This window comes from Saccopteryx leptura, chromosome 1 (assembly GCF_036850995.1).
Source record: "Saccopteryx leptura isolate mSacLep1 chromosome 1, mSacLep1_pri_phased_curated, whole genome shotgun sequence".
Lineage (NCBI taxonomy): Eukaryota > Metazoa > Chordata > Mammalia > Chiroptera > Emballonuridae > Saccopteryx > Saccopteryx leptura.
Window position 1 is genome coordinate 149,916,570 of NC_089503.1, and position 20,575 is coordinate 149,937,144.

The 20,575-nt window shown below is 47.7% G+C and overlaps 1 protein-coding gene across 1 annotated transcript in view; it reads left to right on the forward strand.

Annotated features, from left to right (window-relative positions):
* The window catches only part of ANKRD55 (ankyrin repeat domain 55), a 78,284-nt gene extending 58,197 nt beyond the window's left edge, over window positions 1-20,087 (forward strand). Inside the window, exons 8-11 of the mRNA XM_066360828.1 lie at window positions 4,406-4,573; window positions 8,001-8,662; window positions 17,313-17,405; window positions 19,680-20,087. Coding sequence (XP_066216925.1) covers window positions 4,406-4,573; window positions 8,001-8,662; window positions 17,313-17,405; window positions 19,680-19,801 — 1,045 coding nt within the window. The 3' untranslated portion in view covers window positions 19,802-20,087. The remainder of the gene's footprint in view (window positions 1-4,405; window positions 4,574-8,000; window positions 8,663-17,312; window positions 17,406-19,679) is intronic.
* Window positions 20,088-20,575: the final 488 nt, after the last annotated feature.

The following is a 20,575-nucleotide window of genomic DNA, read 5'->3' on the forward strand; positions in this document are numbered from 1 at the left end:
CCAGGAGCCCCTCCTACCTGCTCTGGAGCCCGATGGCTGCCCAGGTCACACGCACGGGCTGCCACTGGCCTGTTTTGTGTCCCATTTTCTGCATCAGGTAGCTGCACCATCACGATGAAGCTGTAAGCTTATGTTCAGAGGAGAACTGTTCAGAATCTCATTAGGTATTAGTGTTTTCAGCCATTGTGGTAATTGTGACTTCCCTTTCCTCTTTCTTAGTTGAGGGAAAAGTTTTGTGAAAAGGGAAGATAAATAAGGTGGTGATTTAAAGAAAGAGAGAGAGAGAGAGTGAGAAGGAAGGAAGGGGAGAGGAGGGGAGAGGAAGGGGGAGGGGAGGGAGAGAGGGAGGGAGAAGGGGTGGGGGGAGGGTGGGAGGAGGGAAGGAAGGAAGGAAGGAAGGAAGGAAGGAAGGAAGGAAGGAAGGAAGAAGGGAAGGAAGGAAGGAAGGAGAAAACTATAGGGAAACCTGTCCTCCTGGGTATTAAAATACTATACATCATATATCTACGATATGTAAACATGGCAGTACTAGCCTAAGATCATTGGCACTGCACGCACACCCCAGTAATAGCTGGTATAGATTAAATGTCCCACGTTGCATCAGTCTGTGAGGTCACACTTTCCTTTGATACCCAACTGATTTATCTTCAGGGAGGATCGTCTTTTATGCAATTCTCCCTACACATTCCTGGGATTCTCTGGGGAATGTTTCCATGTCCTGTAAATCATTCCTTGACCCCCGATCCCTTGACCAATACTGTGATCTTATATGCATCATCACCGCTCACTACCTCCTCACTGCTGCTCATCTCAACACATTTCTTCTGAATCGCAGGCCCCCACTGTCCACGCCTCACTGTGAGAGCCAAGGCCAGTCACTGTGACAGGATGTTGCCTAAGTTAGAGTTCCTCTAGGGCCCGAAGCTTAGAGATAAGGAAGGAACAAAAGGGTAGATAACCTGACCTTGGATAAAACAGATCACCCACAAGGACCCTATACTAAGAAACATTGTCTGTATGTTCCCTTCATTCCTCCACAAAACCAATTTAAGTTTCCCCCTGTCTGTTTATCTGGACTGCTTCTTCTGCATTGATGGTCAAAAGCAGAGGTAGTCAACCTTTTTATACCTACCACCCACTTTTGTATCTCTGTTAGTAGTAAAATTTTTAACCGCCCACCAGTTTCACAGTAACATTGATTTATAAAGTAGAGAAGTAACTTTACTTTATAAAATTTATAAAGCAGAGTTACAGCAAGTTAAAGCATATAGTAATAATTACTTACCAAGTACTTTATGTCAGGATTTCGCTAAGTTTGGCAGAATAAATCTCTATAAAACAACTTACTATAGTTAAATCTATCTTTTTATTTATACTTTGGTTGCTCTGCTACCGCCCACCATGAAAGCTAGAATGCCACTAGTGGTAGGGACCAGGTTGACTACCACTGATCAAAAGGATGAAAACAATTGGTCTCAGCCGTTCTCATAAAGGAGTATTTCATCAATGCTCCAAAGTAAACTATTATGTTAGTGCACCTGAATTGATTAATGTCCAACCCTGCAAATGAACTTATTGCAACATAGTCTCTAAACAGTAGAGTGTATTCTAAGTGGGGTCTCATCTAACTGGTGTCCCAGATATTGCCTGTAGACCTCTCTCATGTAGAATGGGATAAAGCCTATCTGCCACATACTGTATTCAAATTAACAGTGTGATTGATCAGTATATTAAAAAAAAATATGGTCCTTTAAAGTGTTCTCAAATTGCTGCCCATAGCATAATAGGAGGAAAGGGATGTTTGATTGACAGAGAACATAATCTACACAGAGGAACTTTGGATGCTGTAAACATAGCAACTCTACAAATAATGAGGCCCGAGCTTCTTCACGGAAGGGAGCCCCCGCTGACCCTGCTCCATCCATCCCCGGCTGCCTCTGTGTCTAAGAGACCACTGGGCTCGCAGGACAAGGGCAACCCCAGCACAAGGCCAAGGACAGCCTTCCCATTCCCTCCTTGTCTTCTCCAGGATGGGTCCTTCCCAGAGTGACTGATAGGAAGACTAGCCATTCTTTTCACCGGAAACCCCATCTATAGGAAGGTCCTCATCCCTGTGCTCCCCTTAACCTCCTAGGGTCCCAAGGCCTTGATAGCCACACAGATATCCCCGTCCCTACTTCCCATCAGCTCAGCCAAGGAAGCCAGGTTCTGGTCCCCTTTGCTCTCGCGTTCCACAGTCCTTTCTGCTCTCCCCGCCCCCCACCTTGACCGCTGAAGGGGGCTCTTTCTGTTGCTGGGGACTGCTTTGCCCCAGATCTGCTTTCAGCTCTGGGCTTGGCTCTGGAAACAGAAAGACACTGTTTCTCTTATCTCTCCTGCTTCCTCCTTCCCTGAGGCTGAGCACAAAGTCAAGCATCATCTTAAATGAAGGAAAGAGGAGAAAGGGCAGAAAAAGACTTACAAGGTCAGGATCTGAAATACGATCCGACCACATTAGTCACGGTGCAGAGACACTCAGCTTTGTCCTGGAAAACCAGTCAGATCAGCTCCCCCCCTCACCCCACATACCAACATGCACCTACAGACACATGCACACTTTGTTTATTTTAATCCAGATAAATATAGAAGAAGCGACTGATTTGTTTAAATTCACATTTAATAAAATTGACTTTTTGTTGTTGGTGGTAATGGTGTACAGTTATAGGACTGTTAGCCGCCTGTGCACGGATTCATGTAACCACCACAAACGAGATTCAGAACAGTTCCATCCATTCCAACTTCAACTCTGGCTGTCCTTTCATTAGCCCTCTCCCGACTCTGAGCTCTGGCAACGGATGACTTCTCTTCTCTCTAGAACGCCATGGACTTGGAAGCAGGCAGCAGGCAATCTGCTGAGGTTGACATATTTCACTGGGCAGACTGCCTTTGAGATTCGTCTGTGTCCATCCCCATAGCCGTAGGCCGTTCTTCTTTATCACTGAGTTTTATTCCATCGCACGGATGCACTGCAGTCTGTGGAGACATTCAGCTGTTGAAGGACGTTGGGTTGTTTCCAGGTTGGAGCCATTCTGAATAATGCTGCTATCAACAGTCATTCATGTGCCGCTGTTTGTGTGCCCCTACATTTCCATGTCTCTACCTTAAGTGCTACCTAGAAGTGAGATCGCTCGCTCCCTGTGGTCAGTCTCTGTTCAACTGCGGAAGGAGCGGACTCTCTTCCAGAGCGACCGTTACCACTTTGCATTCCCACCAGCAACGTGTCAGAGTGCCAGCTCCGGTGTTGCCAGGCTTCTTTGTTTATTGTTTCTTTTATTTTTTTAATTTTGGCCATTCTAAGAGTTATTTGAACGTTCATTGAACGCCTTTTTGTGTGCTTCCTTAATCATTCGTATGTCTTCTTTGGTGATATGTTTGTTCTGACCTTTGGCTAATTTTTAAAACGATCCTGTGTGTTCTCTTATTCAGTTTTGAAAGATTTTTATATATCCTGAATCTAAACCCTCCGTTGGATGTGCACTTCGCAAAGATTTTCTCCAAAGTCTCTGGCTTTTTCTTTTCTTTTTTTCATTTTATTAAGAAAACACTGGTTTTACATTTTAATAAAGGTTTAAATACTGGTGAGTATTTATTTTCCTTCTGGCTGATGAAGGGCTTTCTGAGCATAAAATCATAAAAGAAACAAAAGAAATGAAGAGGTATTTATATATGTGCGTATTTTTTTTAATTTTATAGAAAATCACTAGCAACTAACAAGTCAAGTAACAAAGTAGAGGAAATATTTGCATAAGCATATCCTATGAAAGATTAATGCATTTAATATGTATAAAGCCCAGATAAACTGGTAAGAAAGACGAACACTCCAACAGAACAAGGGGCAAAGGGCATTGAGTCATTTCAATGAAGAAACTCAGGGGGCATGTAAACATACATTTCCAAAGTTCGACCTCTCCATTAGTTAAATAAATACAAAATAGAATAATAGTGAAGTACCATTTTGCCAGTTTGCCTACCCACCTGCAAAGAGCTTTTAAGATGGGAACAGCACTCACTCGTGGAAGGAACTGGGGACCCCGATGGTAAGAGGGTGTGCCATCGGAAGGCAGTTTGGTATGAAGTATAAAGAGCCTTAAGATTGGTCAGACTCTGTACCCACTGCTTCCTCTTCTAGGAAATTCTCAGAAAGGCCAGAGAAGGTGGAAGGCCAGGGAGCCCTTAGGTCAGAGGAAAGGCCCACACACACATCCACCATCGCCCTGAGGCCCCTTGGACACACATTGTTCCCACACTAAATAGCGACACGTTTCTCCTGCCCACCTGGCCTGAGACAGGAGCTGTGCGGGCTGGTCATCCCATCCACTCATGTGCTCAAATGCCTGTGTTGTTCCCTCCCGTGTGAACCCCCCAGGACGCCTCTGCACTGGGCAGCTGCTGCAGGGAAGGCAGACTGTGTACAGTTGCTGCTGGACCTGGGCGTGGACAGCTACCTGCAAGACATCAACGAGAGCACACCCCTGGCCTACGCTATGCACTGCGGCCACACGGCATGCGTGCACCTCCTCTCCCAGCGGAGCAGGTGAGCGCAGCAGCAGGGCTCTGATGTTTGTCTTCCTTCCCAATGTTGATCAGGTTGGAGGAGATTTTCTCAATCGCCGGTGTTGCAAAACCAGCAAGGGCTTGGTGATCGTGTTTGCCATTTATCTAAAGACAGCGATGTGTCCCCAGCTCTGTGGAGCAGAATGGTAGCTATAAGCCTGAACTCTCTCGCTGGGCGCTCAATGGACCTCCGTCTCCTTTTTACCTTTCTCTTCTTCCCTCATCCCTTAGGCTATGTCCTCTTCTTCTTCTTTTTCCCAGTTCTCAAACTATTTCTTCCTAGGAAACTTGACACTCTCAAAAATTAGGAAGGACCCCCCCCCCAAGGGCTTTTATTTATGTGAGTCGCATCTATCGATATTTGTGGCATTAAAAATTAAAACTGAGAAATGTTTAGTACACTATTTAGTTGTTCATTTATTATTATTATTTCTGTAGTCACGAGAAGAGGGAGGCAGAGAGACAGACTCCTGCATGTGCCCCAACTGGGATCCAACTGGCAAGCCCACTAGGGGGCGATGCTCTGCCCATCTGGGGTGTCACTCTGTTGCTCAGCAACAGAGCTCTTCTTAGTGCTTGAGGCGGAGGCCATGGGGCCATCCTCAGTACCTGGGGCCAACTCGCTCCAATCGAGCCATGGCTGCAGGAGGGGAAAAGAGAGAGAGAAGCAAGGGGGGGGGAGGGGGGAGAAGAAGATGGTCACTTTCCTGTGTGCCCTGACTGGGAATTAAACCTGGGACAGCCACACGCCAGGCCAATGCTCTACCACTGAGTCAACCGGCCAGGTCCTAGTTCACTGAAACTAATGATAAACCCTTCATATTTACATGTTAACATACACACCATACTTTTAGTTGAAATAACTCATTATTTAAAACAAAACATCAACAACAAAAATAGCATCATGAGAAGAGCATCACTGTTCAACATCAGTTTGCACATCTCTCTAATGCCATGACAGAAGATTGGGGGCAGACAGCTGGATGACCCCCGCTTCTGCACTCAGTTTGCTGCACTTGGTGTTTTGATGAAAGTGTGTGAAAACAGTCTGGTCTCACGTAAACATGTGGCTGGATAAGGAACTATTCCATGAGCCGTTTCAGGTCATTATGGATACTTGGATTTTATACCGGATCTCGGCAGCCCCTCCCTAAAGGTTCGCTGCGACGTGGACTCCGCCACCCCATCCATGTACTTTTCTACTCAGCTGCGTTCAAATCCATTTGTCCACACCCTCAGTTTTATAACATCTGGTTTGGGTCCTTTGGAAAATTCTGATTCCCTTAGTTATGAATGTCTTCCAGGTGACACAGTTCATTATACGAGATCAAAAAGTCTCATCAGTTAATATCACCACTGATCTTTGTCAGAGAAGACTTCATGAGTCCGGAAGCTGCCAAGTGTATGGCAGCATGTTTTTCATGTTTTTCGAAATTCAGATTTTATGCTGGAAAGATAGACTTTGGTCATCACCAACAATTACTGTCGGCTCTTTCCCTTGAAACGACAGGTTCTCTTCGTTCGTTTTTGAGAAAATTTCTGCAGCCGTCGCACTCCAAATAACCACTGTTCATAAGTCAGAGAGACGGTGTCTCATGAAAAAGTGCCTGGTTCAGCTGACCACAACCATCCCACTTCAGTGGACAGTGGAATTTCTTATGGGTACTTCCTATCTTGTCAAAAGATGTCTACGCAAAGATCAATATCTAATAAAAGGGATCCCCTGTACTGGACATTACTATGTCCCATGACGATTTCTGCAATGCTAGTCCATTGATGCTATTGTCTTGATTTGTGCCGAGTAGCCCACAGTTCCATCCCTGTCTCTGTTACACCCATGGTGCAGAAAGCCACGCAGTGGAAAAGACAAGTCATATCTTGGTATCATTGTGAATATCGTTTTAACCCCATGAAACCCCTTAAGGACTGTCAGGGCCCCCCAACCCTCGGGTTCGGTGGCCCACACTTTGAGACACGCTGTCCTAAATCACAACCTTAACAGGAGAAGACGGTGATGGTCGGAGCTGCTAGTGTGGCATTAATGAGCGCAGGGACATAGCCTATATATGAACACTTGAAAATAATATTAGATACCCCCTGGGGTTCTTCCTAGTAGTGTCAGGCATCCAGAAGTGGTTGTTCCACTTTTCAAAAAGCCTGTTGGACAGGAAAAGAGGGAAGACAAGAATAAATACACCCGTGGGAATAAAGGCTCAAGTATGCTGTGTGACCTGTAGAAAGAATGGTCTTTAGATGCAGCCCGCCGGAGTGCTAACATTTTTCAAATTTCAGAGGATGCTGTCTCATTCTGAGGAGCCAGCCCTGTGAGGCTGGCATTCGGGGATGGCACGTGGGTCCGGTTTCATCACGAACTAGCACCACAGAAGAGCGTCAGGGCAGTTGTGGCCTCAAAGGAGAAGAACGGAATTTTCCGAGGAGCAGAAGCAGAACGCTGCCCTGGGAAAGTCCTCCACATGCAGAGTCCCCGGACACGGCTGGCCTTCCTTCCCTTGGAGTCGGCGGCCCATCAGGGCTGCTCAGGTCCTCTGCTGTGGCCGAAGCCCTGACTAAAGTGGCTCTCCTTGGTTTGTTTCAGTCGGTACATCTTTAAAAAGTATACATTTTTCAACAGGAAATGTAGTAAAGACTGAAAGGGAACAAAGAACATACAAAACGGCTCATGATAAGGGGGGGCTTCCTGCGGTGGGCCATGTCAGAGCTCTGTCCACGGCCCCCATGCCGACACCTTCACCCGCCCTGAACCACGGGTACATTGGGCTGTTTCCAGCTTCATTTACCCCTTAGGGAAAATGGATCATCTGGGGTAAATTTGAAACCACAGCTCCCAAGGGAGCGAGGGGAAAGTAACTAAAACATGTCCTCGTGGGGAGAGAACTGACCAAGTCCCAGAAGCACACCTATCTAGGACGGCAATTACCCACCTTATTCATCTCATGTCACACATAAACTAATTACTGAAATTCTGCAGCACACCAAAAAAATATCTTATATTTTTTGCCAACCTGACCCAGAGAAAAGGGGTATGACTTTGATTCATTCACACCGGACGGCTATTGTTGGTTGGCCATCGTCATTTTTATTATTATTATTATTATTATTATTTGACAAATCTAAGGGGAAAGAGGCCAGTGTCCCTGACTAACAAGTCAGGGGCTACACGTTTTAAAGTTTTCTCTCCGCACACTGGTTGAGAATGGGTTATCTAGAAGGGCGGGGGGTGGGGGTTCTGGCATACAGCCTCGGACTGGATAGGGCTCCCAGGTGTCTGAAGGAGCTGAGACATCCTGCTGCCCCTCCCCCCCCAGCAAGTCACTGGGCAGGGGGTCTGAGTTAGAGGGTGTGCCTGCGCTTATGTACACTCACATGCTCTCCTTGCTATTTTCCAGAACGGAGCCTCCTAGACCCCTTCCCTCCCAGAACAGTAGGCCCCAGAAGAGGGAGGGCCGGTTCGGCGTGCTCAACCAAATCTTCTGCAAAAACAAGAAAGACGAGCAGGGGGCCTCTCCGAAGGCTCCCGGCAAGGACGGACCCAGGGGGCAGCACCCCTCGAAAGTCGATGACATCATCGCCACCTTTGACAGCATGGTGGATACCAACTGCCAAGAACAGCAACAGCCTAGGGAGCGGGTGGCAATGGTCGACTTTAAAAAGCGGACCTCGGAGAATTCAAAGTACCTCCTGCCTGAGAGGAAGCCTCTGGCCCAGCAGGGGCTTCCACCAATCAGAACACAGAGCTTGCCACCCATCACCCTGGGCAATCACTTCCTGCCGGCCTCCCACGGGGCTGCTTTCCACGCCGGCCTGAGCCCTGGCACCCAGCACACGGCCCCGCGATCTCAGAAAAGCCGAAGTGAGCAGGATTTATTGAACAGCAGAACGGGCGGCCAGGCACTGCCCAGTCACCCCTGGCGGGGTGAGGCTAGCCAGGGCAAGGCGTGGACTGTGTCCTCCACTGATAAGCTGCTGGACCAGTTGCTCACCAGCAGAGCCAGGCACCAGGAAGTCTCGGGGCCCCCCTATCTCCCTCATCTGCATAATCCATCCTCAGGTAAAGTCCTTGCCTCTTCCTTCCTCCTTCCTGACAGAAATGTGTAAAGAAATACCTCGGGTTCTGGTTAGGAACTGGGGTGACAGCAGCCTAGAGGACAGGGCCAGGACAAAATGGGGTGTCAGGCTCACCTTTTTCTCCTTGAATCCATGGGATTCAAGATGTCCAGGCCATGGAAACATTCTGCTTTTTCACCCAGACCACAATTCTAAATAACAGAGTGTGTCTTCTTGTCTCCCCGGCAATGACTCGTGGTAACTGGAGCATTAGAGCAGGAGTATTACATTTTCACCAGCAGGGACTCTTAGCCAGGGACATGGGCATGGGGGGTATACCCCCAGGGGTTGATTTGTTTGTGTGACTATTTTCAAATCAGGTGGTCAATCCCCACTCCAGACCGACTGACCCAAAATCTTGACATGGGAGAAGGGAACATGGCAATGCCTTATATGTTCACATGTGGAAAGGGAACACACACACATGTTCACAAATCAAGGTTCCACACGTCCCAAAGACAGGGTGAGTCTCCCTCCTGCCTCTTTCCCATTACTTCGTATCCCTGGCCTCAACATTACCAATGTTGTTAATTTTTGCTTATTTATACACACACATAGTTATATACATTAAAGGTATATCTCTCTGTCCTTTATAAATAAATGAACCACACTAAAATTTATGTTCTTTAATTTATTAATTTTTAGAGAGAGAGAGGAGGAGAGTGAGTCAAGGAGAAACATCAATTTGTGGTGCCACTTAGTTGTGCATTCATTGGTTGCATCTTGTATGTGCCCTGAGCCAGGATCAAACCTGCAACCTTGATGTCCTGGGTTGATTCTCTAACCAACTGAGCTAGCCAGCCAGGGCTATAATTTATTTTTATTTCTGAAAAATGGTCTGTGGTAAATGGTGATGCACACCAGAAACTGGAGAACTCCTGCCCTAGAGCAGAGGTTGCAGGACAGCCCGCCCCCCCCCCCCCACACACACACACATCTGTGTCTGTTTTCAAGTGATAATCATTGATACTTTAAAATTATGAAGTTTTACATAGAAGTCTAAAATTCTGGCAACTCTTGAGAAATTGAACAATCTGGCAGGATGGGACCCAAATTCTTACTTGGGAACCACTGGTTGCTCTGAGGACCCACGCTCCCCCTGGTCACCAACCACGTGCACGTCACCATCCCTGGTTCGAGCCAGTTCACACCACTGTCTAGTCCAGTGTTCCTTTTTTTGTGTGTGTGTGTGGCATAGACAGAGAGAGATAAAGAGAGGGACAGACAGGAAGGGAGAGATGAGAAGCATCGATTCTTGTTGTTGTTGTTGTTGTTGTATTTTTCTGAAGTTGGAAACAGGGAGGCAGTCAGACAGACTCCTGCATGTGCCCGACTGGGATCCAGCTGGCATGCCCACCAGGGGGCGATGATCTGCCCATCTGGAGCATTGCTCTGTTGTGATCAGAGCCATTCTAGCGCCTGAGGCAGAGGCTATGGAGCCATCCTCAGCACCCGGGCCAACCTTGCTCCAGTGGAGCCTTGGCTGCAGGAGGGGAAGAGAGAGAGAGGAAGGAGAGGGGGAGGGGTGGAGAAGCAGATGGGTGCTTCTCCTGTGTACCCTGGCCGGAAATCAAACCCGGGACTCCTGCATGCCAGGCCGACACTCTACCACTGAGCCAACTGGCCAGGGCAAGCATCTATTCTTTGTTGCAGCACCTTAGTTGTTCATTGATTGCTTTCTCATATGTGCATTGACCAAGGGGCTCCAACTGAGCAAGTGACCCTTTGCTCAAGCCAGCGACCTTGGGCTCAAGCTGGTGAGCTTTGCTCAAACCAGATGAGACTGCGCCCAAGCTGGCGACCTCGAGATTTTGAACCTGGATCCTCCTCATCTCAGTCCGATGCTCTATTCACTGTGCCACTGTCCTGTCAGGCTAGTCCGGTGTTCTTTATCAATGTGTTTCTGGTATTTTCTTTCTTATAGCAGGATTGGGGTGGGGGAAATGCTGTATCCCTTGAACTCATATTTCTTTTCAAAGTAGAGGAATGAAAGACCGAAAGGTACTGTTTCTTAAGAAGCAGCATGAGTCTGGCTTCCGTCACTCATGCACATGGAAAGCCTGTGTTGTAGACTGAGGCTCCTTCCTACATACTGATATGTTGTACTTAAGCCCAGGGTCAACGTGGCTGCTTTCCCGGAGTCTGAGGAAAACTCCACTCGAGCGTTTACTTCCTCCACAAGCACTGACACATTGGGTTGGTGGCATGGGTCACGTTTTTGGTCTTGCAGTGGAAGGGCAGGAAGGGAAGGTATGGGTTGTCATCTTCCGACATTGAGTGGTCCCTTGTGCTTTGATCCAGTCTGGGTTCTGGAATTAGTCCTGTCCTAGCTCTTACTTTCTTTTTTTTTTTTTTGAAAATCTTTTTAAGTTTTTGAAAGTCTCCCAGACGGCTCTGGGCTGTCTTTTCTAGACTCATGTTTATTGGCTTTAGCTGCCTGTAGCAGAAACCCAAAGTTACAGTGGCTTACACAACACAGACGGTGACTGCTGTCACATGAAGTCCGAAGTAGGTGGTTCCCAGGTGTGCTATGGCACTCCACCCTCACCAGGGCCCCAGGCACCTTCCATCTCTGGGCTCCATCACTTATTATGTGTCTTCAGAGCATTTCACAGGAGGAATGATGTAGGGGAGAGAAAACACGGACACCCCCCAGCTGAATCAGCTCCCATGAAGGAATCACCTTCCATGAAGTCCTACACACCTGCTATGATGTCTCATGAGTCACAACTTTTTTTTTTTTTTATGACATAGACAGAGAGACAGGGAGAGGGACAGATAGGGACAGACAGACAGGAACAGAGAGATGAGAAACATCAATTCTTTGTTGCAGCACCTTAGTTGTTCATTGATTGCTTTCTCATATGCACGTTGATGGGGGGGAGCTTTCCAGCAGACTGAGTGACCCCTTGCTTAAGCCAGCAACCATGTATTCAAGCCAGCGACATTGGGGTCATGTTTATGATCCCACACTCAAGCCAGTGAGCCCGCGTTCAAGCTGGTGACCTCGGGGTTTCAAACCTAGGTTCCCTGCATCACAGTCTGATGCTCTATTCACTGTGCCACCGCCTGATCAGGCTCATAAGTCACAGGTTTAGTCACATGGTCCCACCTAGCTGCTCCAATTGTAGCCTGTAGCTGGGCTCTCCCTCCAAAACTGGACTTCTGTTTCTAAAAGAGAGGAGAGAGTGGGCATTGGCTACAGACCTAGGCTTTGGTGACATGCACCTTCCAAAACATCCAGTATTATTTGAAGTCAAAGGGAAGTTCAGTTAAGATGGTTTGATGGTTTGCTCCACTTTTCCGTTGAAGAAACCAGAGAAAGCCTGGGTTGCATAGCAGAGCAGAAAGGGAAAAGCCAGACTGTCCAGGGGACTCCTCAGTGACCAGCTGTGTCTGCATCAAAGCCTGTAGCTTTTCCACCAGTGCTTCTGAGTGCCGAGAACTCGGCACCGTTCTAGGCGACAGAGCTCGTGATGTGGGCAACTGTCCCGAGGACCTGCAGCCTCTACCTGAGCTTTAAGGGGTCCGGATTTGCTACAGAGCTTGCTCATCTGACTTTAAACTGATATTCTGCTCATGTTTAGGTACGAGATCATAGGGTGTTATCATGGAAAGGATCTCAGTTCTTCACGCATTCACTAAAGGGCTATTAAGCATCTGCCATCCTAATTTATCAAGAGACAGCATCTTCAGAGGCTAATGGTTCTGGGCCACCCTGTCTGGCTCCAGGTTTGGGCTCTGCCAGTTACTTGCTCTTACTTCATGTCTCTCAGCCTTTGTTTCCTCATCTGTAAAATGGACGGGCATACCTACCCCACAGGATGGTATGTTGCTGTTAAGAGCAAATGAGTTAACATATGTGAAGTGCTTGGAACGATGACTTGAACGTAGTACTAGATATACACCCACATTGAGTGTGTTTTTTTTAAACTATGCCAGGCCCTATGCCTTACAGACTAACTACCTGACCTCTGTGAAGGACGATCGAATTTCAGTGTCGACGGGCTGTGTGCGCTGCAACCTTGCCGTCCCCGCTGCTGTCCTCGGCATCTCTGGGACTACACTTCCCAGCCCCCTGTGACTTTGGGCCCAGTCCCAGGAGACACAGATGGACGGGAGGAGCAGGAGGAAAAGGAGCACCTTTTCCCGAGCAGTGTCCCTCTGCTTGCTGTGGGGGCCTCCACAGTGGCTCCTTCTCCTCCCGGCTACCCCCCACCCCAACAACAGCCCCGCACTCTGGCTTCCGGGCCTGGGTAATGCCAGCTCTCCGCCTTCCCTCCAAGCCCAGAGGTGTTGGCGTCTTCCTGCCGTGGCTCCCGTCTGGATAGCCTTCCTACCCCGTGCTGAGTTTGGCTTCTCAGCTTAGCCATCACCAGGATAGCCAACTTTTTCTTATAAAATTCCCTTTTGTTTCTGAGACCTAGAGAGGTCTGTCTCTCCTTGCCTGGATGAGCCATGATCAATAAAGCAAGACACGTCCTTTCTCCGGGCTACAGTCCCTGACCCTCTGGATCCAACATTGGGACCATTATGTTTCATGGGACCCTTTCCAGGTATAATTCACATGGCCCGGGAGACGAAAAGCCATTTGCTCCAAATGTTACCACCCCATTGGTAACATGCTCAGAACTTGAACCCTGATCTCCTAAAGAGGAAGGCATCGCCACAGCCATGTTTCCCCCCGCCCCCACCCGCCTTTAAATTTCAAAGCCCAGCATGTCGGCATGCCTACCGATCCCCTGTGATGCGACTTCCTTAAGAAATGACATTGTCCTCCCCAAAGTCAGAAAAATTTGTCAGCCCGTGGGGTTTTTTTTTGTGGACACTTTTAAGCCAGTTTGAAATGTTGGTTTTAGAACTACCGAGGCTCCCAGACTGTGCAGCTGGTGTTTTTATTAGCCGTGGTTTGTGCCGGTCAAGGCAGGATGATACACTCAGCTCTCTACGCTGACCTCCACACATGAGAAAGCCGAATGTGGTGAAGCCACTGGACACTAAAATCAGTGATTTTCAACCTTTTACCCTTAGGGACTGGTGACAGTAGGAGAATTATTTCAGGGCTGAAATCACCTGGAGCATAAGCGAATTCGACTCAGATCATTTGGGTCCATAGTCTTCACACAACATCGAGGGGTTAACTCTTCTGCAGACAGGGCATGGAATTTCTGGTGAACCAGTCTGCAGATGGGTGGTTGAAAAACACATCTATAAATCCTAGCACTGTGCCCCTGGCTTGAATGTGGATGTGACTTTTGGATTTTTCTCCTTTCTGGCCCTGGGTTTGGTAGAAATAACATGGGCTCCAAGTTGCTGCCTTGGGATTCCTGGCGCAGACGCCTTGCCGACCTGACCGGTTAGCTGTAATGAGTGTTGCCGGACATTTGCTGAGACCCATCAGTGCGCTGCTGCTGCTGGAGGGAGGAAAAGGGGGGGGGGAGCACTTATCCTAATGAGGGGGTTTAGAACACATCAGCTGAATTCATTGCGAGCAGCTCTCAGAGAAAGTGGAACAGAAAGTTCCGTGCGTTTTTTGCCCGCCTGGTTCCACTCGAGCCTTCACAAAGAAAGTGAGAACATGCTGGCTTCCCTCCTCTCTCAAGAGAGAGCTTCCTTCTTCTGAATGTTCTAGATCCCTGGTCGGCAAACTGCAGCTCGCAAGGCACATGCGGCTCTTTGGCCCCCTGAGTGTGGCTCTTCAGAAAAATACCATATGCAGGTGCTACCTCGATAAAGAATGTGCCTACCTATATAGTTTAAGTTTAAAACATTTGGCTCTCAAAAGAAATTTCAATCGTTGTACTGTTGATATTTAGACCATCGCAGCAACAATGCGCTCGCCTCCCCGTGGGGGTCTGATCCTGAAACCCCCCAACCCCCTCTGTTTAAAGCTATCAGGGACTTTGCATGTCCCGAAGGGAGGCAGAAAAGTCCCCCCAGTGGTGGCAGCATGGCCTGGGCCCCTGCCCATGCTTGGCCTCTGCACCTGCCCGGCTCCCATCCTCCCCACTCCCCCCTTCAACAGTTCCTGCAGTGTCTCTCGGTTCCTCCACACCCCGTGCCTTCTCACTCGGGGATATCTTTGTCTGTGCTACTTTTACCTTCTGCTGGCCCTGTGCTTGACAGAGCCCTACCGTCTTCAAAGAACCACCAGCTCAACACTCAGGTGGATGTAGAGGTCACCCTGCCCTCTGACCTCTGTAGGAGTTGTGGCTCTTGCTGACCGTTCATCCTAGAAGAATAGCCCCACCCTGCTGAGCCTGCTCTGGGGCAGAGAGCTAGTCCTTCCCCTGCCAGCAATACCACCACAGTGGAGTTTTTAGCCCAGTTTTAGAGATGAAGACGTGGAGGAGGCACAGAGAGGTTAGCCTACCTGCCTAAGGTCACATAGTTAGTGAGGAAGAGAGGTCGAGGAGACTCAAGACACCTTGACCTCTGTGGACCCTCTTTCTTCTGGGCCACAAAGACACAAGTGTCCTTGTTTCTCCCAACATGCACTGCACGCCCCTCCGGGTCACCTTGCCTCCTCTCAACTCTGGGCTCGGAGCACAGTCACTACGCAGCAGGATGAGGGCTGAATTTGTTTAATGATTAACACCCTGCATTCACTTCTGGTTCCCCCATTTAGTGTGACAACCTCTGTGGCCTTCTTGGTATAGGACAAGTTTCCTTGGCCCTGTCCCCAAACCTGGCCACTCCCAAAATATGCCTGCAGCACAGGGAAGAAGGCTCTGGGCTGTGCACAGCTCCACCCTGTCCTTCAATCCGGAGCAAAATGCTAGTGTTGGTGATGCCGACCTCTCCTCTCACCTCCTCTCTGCGCACTTCTCCCAGCCTACCAACACTGCTTTGGCTCCTAGGACAGAGGGACAGCTTGACTCTTAGGGTCAGACCAGCCTAAGTTGGAGCCTGGGCCCTGTTGCTGCAAGTATGTGCCCTCGAGCACTCTGAGATCTCCCCCGAGCCACAAGGTTTATGATGGCTGTGCTGATAACTGCGTCTACTGCACAAGGGAAGGGTTACCTGAGATGACACCTACAAGGATTGTAGCCCTGTTTCTAACAACAGGAAGTGCTTGATAAACATGCTCCACAATGATCATTATCTCAGGTCTTGATTTTGCAATTTCTTCTCCAGTGTTCATGAATAAATAACATAGGAGCCAATATAGGTCTACTGTAATTCTACTCAAGAAGATTGTTTTTTTGTTTTGTTTTTAAACAATAGCTTATGAAGTTATTTGACCTTCAGAGTCCAAATGAATAAAAATATAATGAGAACATATCCACCATGGAGACTGAAGATTTTGTTCAGTCTTCATCAAATAACACAGCTCAGAGGGCTGGCCTATAGGTCTACCATCAGATTTACCTATGAAGGCTAATACTCTCTCCTCCCCCTTCCTTATTATAAGGACTACTTTGCTCACATGGAAGACTTAGCTCTATGAGCATTGCTGTACCGATTCTGCTTCCTACTGGACCTGTAGGCAAGAGAGCAAATAAATGCCTGCCCCTGTCCAGGAGACATGTTCAACGCTCCGTAGACTGAAACCATAATGATTGCTGATGCTTACTATTAACCCTGTACACTAAATGCTTGACATTTGTCCCTCTATTTAATCTTTGTGACAACTGGAAAAGACGGATATACAATTATTCTTACCATTTTCTATAAGAGGAAATCGAGGTGTAGAGGGGGTGCATTGCTCACCCAAGCTGGGAATCGAGCCCAATCCTGTCAGACCCCAGAGCCCAAGCTCCCAATAATTATACCACTTGTTGAACTTTTAAAATAGACTTATAAAATAGACTTAAACAATTATGTGTTCCCTTTTAGTTTCAGGTAATCCGTAGTGTGTGGCTCTATATTTAACCACTGAGAAAAATCAGTGCTTGCCCATTATCGTGGTGTAAATACTTCCATCATGCCCAATTTCAAGCCCCCAGTGTGATGTCAACCAGCTCACAAAATTCCAGAAAGGTTGACCATTGGCTCTCAAGAGCTGGTACCTGTGGCTTCAGCCCAGCACTGCCTCAAGTCTAAATTAAATAACAGCATTCTCCTGAGACGATCACCACCTCTGTCTTCTGGGGCAGTGGTTCCCTGTCCTAGCTGACAGTCATAGCTGTCCCTCTCCGGACGTGCTCAGTTAATGTACCTGGGGTTTGGCTGAGGCAGCAGTATTCTCTTTAACTCCTCAGATAAATCCTATGTCCAGCCAGGACTGAACAACTCTGCTCCAGGAGAATGTGTCCTACTCGGTTTATCCCTCACTCATTCACCACAGATTTGATGAAGACGCAATACGTTATGCTCTATTTTACTTTTCGAACAGTGCTTGTTTATAAAATTTAAACTAGATCATTCCAGAAGTGACTCTTGGTGCCTTTTCATTTACACAGTGAGTGGTATAGAACAGAAATTCAGTTACATCCGTCCGGCTGTTATGTGGTAGTGGTGGTGGTGGTGGTGGTGATTAGCATCTCAAAGGTAGTGGTCTCTAACAATTTTTTGTTTATCTTATCCACACTACGTTCTACATTGCCTTTGGTTGAGTCTCAAATGACTGATGCAAATATGTCTGCCCGCAGGACAAAATTTTCAGCATCTCTCCCAGAACAGACCCCAAATCAGGGATCTTCCTTTACCCCGGAACAACCTAGCACCCCTGCCAGACCAGAAATGTAAGTATTCTCCGTCTTTCCTCGGCTCCCATCACCAGGTGTTAATGTGTCTGATCACAGCTAAATGTTATTTCAAGTCACTTTCGTTTTTCAAGTGCTCAACAGGGCACTCATAAGGGACAGGAAAATGGAAGGGAACAGCCTTTAAAGCTTCATGCAGCTCTGTAATGTGTGTTTAACAAACAAAGGTGCTCCTCCCCTGGAGAAATCTTTCTGTTTGGACTATAAAAATGCTAACAGTTTATTTTCTTATGTACAAGCTAATGTGTTAAGGGAGAAGCTTTAAAAATCCCTGAAACGGCCCTGGCTGGTTGGCTCAGGGGTAGAGCGTCGGTCTGGCATGTGGAAGTCCTAGGTTCGATTCCAGGCCAGGGCACATAGAAGAGGTGCCCATCTGCTTCTCCACCCTTCCCCAGCTCTTTTTCCATTGGAGCAAAGTTGACCCAGGAGCTGAGGATGGCTCCATGGCCTTGGCCTCAGGCACTAGAATGGCTCCAGTTGCAAAGAAGCAATGCCCCAGATGGGCAGAGCATCGCTCCCTGGTGGGTATACCGGGTGGATCCTGGTCGGGTGCATGCGGCAGTCTATCTGACTGCCTCCCTGCTTCTAACTTCGGAAAAATACAAAAAAAAATCCCTAAGACCAGTCTCCTGACATTTGGTGTCCTCACTGGAATGATGGAAATATCTCGTCTGCTTTGCATCCACAGGCTCTGTGTTGCTAAGCAGAGGGGGAACGGCCCAGGAGAAGCTGATTGTCCATAGGACTTTTGGTGTTTTTGATGTCTGTTATAGTTTATACAAAAATGTCTCACAGTAGAAAATATTAATAGATTCTATTCAGCCAGTAATCTTCCTGTTTGAGTGCCTCAAAATATTCCCTGGGGTTGCTTGTTATAAAGCAGACTTCAGGCCACACACCCAGAAATTCTGTAACCCAAGCTCGGAGAAGCTCCACGACTTGTTCAAGATGACTGATGGAGTATTAGCAGAGCCAGGATGCTGAGTCAGCAGCCTCATAAAACAAACAGTTCTTCCAGGATTCTAATAGGCTTCCTCCCCAACCCTCCCCCCCATCTCAGCCCAGCCACCCAGTTATAGCACGTATCCAGGGACACGCATGCACGCACCCTCCCTTCCTCCACTCTCCTTGATTGCAGAGGTTAAGTGATGTAGGAGCTGCCCTCACCATTTCAGCAAAACCCTTAACCTTTCTGCACTTGACTTTCTTCACATAGCCTCTAACGGCAGGGCCAATCTGATGATATTATTGGAAGGAATAAATGAGATAAACATGCCAAACACTTAGCAGCCGTTTGCCAGAGTAAATATCCACCTATGCCTTTTCTGCACCAGGCGTTCATGTGGAGGGGACAGAGCACAAGTTCTAGAACTTCTTCGGTGAAAGCAATGAACCAAGGGTGGTCTTAGGACAGTCCTATCTGTGCAGATAAGGAAAGGGGGAGGTGGAGGCAGGGTATGCCCAGATCTCACAAAGAGTAGCAGAAACCAGAATTCTCTTCCTGAACAGAGCAGTTCCCTGTGTCCGTGCTGATCTGTGCAAAGTGAGGGTTTTGGATGGTGTGAATTCAATCACTGAATGGAAGTCAAGCCTGACCTTGTCTTTAAAGCAGAAACTAGTCTAAGATGTCTGAAGAAAGTAGTCTAAGATGTCTGAAGAAAGACATCTATTTCATCAGCCTGAAACACTGGCGGGGCCCAGAGAAGCCAAACAGAGCGGGGTTTTCTTAGGCAGCGCCCAGGAACTTGGCTTTTCACAATGTCTAAGAGAGGCGGGGAGATAAAGACCTCTGGTCAACCTTAGCTCCGTGAGAAAGAAATGGAAAGGTACGCCATTGCTTTTCCTAACAGAAACCCGAGAACCTTTTGAGGTTTGCACAAAAGCACAGTGCAGATGTCTTGCGGCTTGTTTAGCGCCTTGTGCTGACTTGGCCATGAACAGCCACTCCGCCCAAGGAAGAGGGAGCTCTGCCAGGCACACACAGCGCCATCGTGTTTCAGTCCAATGCAGACCTGGCATGTATTGGTGCAAACTTGACCTCCCTGACTACATGTGGTAAGCCTGAACACACACACACACACATGCACGCACGCACGCACGCACATACGCTTTCTCCTGCAGTCTAGCTCTCACCAAGACACGCTGCTTAGACATGCCCCCACGCCTTAAGAAGTAACACACTCTCCCACCCCTGTTCCTCTTGAGACTCGAAGAAAATGTTGAGAGCCTGTCGTTCTCTCTCTCCCACCCCAGTGCTCTCTGGAGAACCTTTGCGCACGAACCGGGTGCTTCCTGCCATCCCGAGCCAGCGCGGGCACGGTGCCACCACTGACACGAGTGGAAGCTCTGCCAGCCCCACTGCCGGCAGAAGCTGAGTTCTGGATCACAGACCGCAGAAATACGGATGATCTGTATTTTCAGCCGTCAGAGGATGAGATGACACTCGGGTGTAAGAACAGACTGCTTCAGTAACTTGTATTCTCTAAAGCCATTCACAGTTTTGTAACTCAAAATTCTTCCCTCAAGTAAAGACGTTACCCGTAAATGCATTTAGAATCTTTGACTGTGCCCATGTTGTCAGTCTGTGAGTTTCTGTGACCTCTACACACCCATATAAAACACCAAAATATGTGATCAGCCGGGAAATGGTGCTTTGTTTGCTTTGTGGAATGTGTCAGGATTTTTCTGAATGACTTAACATTTTGTTTTTTGTTTTTTTAAGTACACTTTGCTGAATAAAAAAAAAACAAACAAGAAAAAAGCACATTCTGTAATTGTTATTCACGTTTATTGTCATTCCACCTTCTAATGACAAAACTGATTAAAATTTAAGTGGTAAATGCCTTAGTCACAGTTTATGACTTAAACATACAGCTTTCTGCAAAATATCCTCCTAACATGGTCAGTTCCTGGCTACAGACCAAATCACTGGACAGTGTTTCTGTGTGTCCTCTGTTTTTTTATTATTTCACCTGTTGACATTTTCAGGTGTGACTGGCTGTTCCCGTAGAGAGACCACGTGAATTGGAAAGGTCTGCATGTTGGCCCAACAGAATGGAACAGACGGGCATTTCTCCTACATTCCTCAGATACTTTATGTATTTGATCATTTGTTTTTCTGTTTCAAATGAATGACTTCAGCCTACACA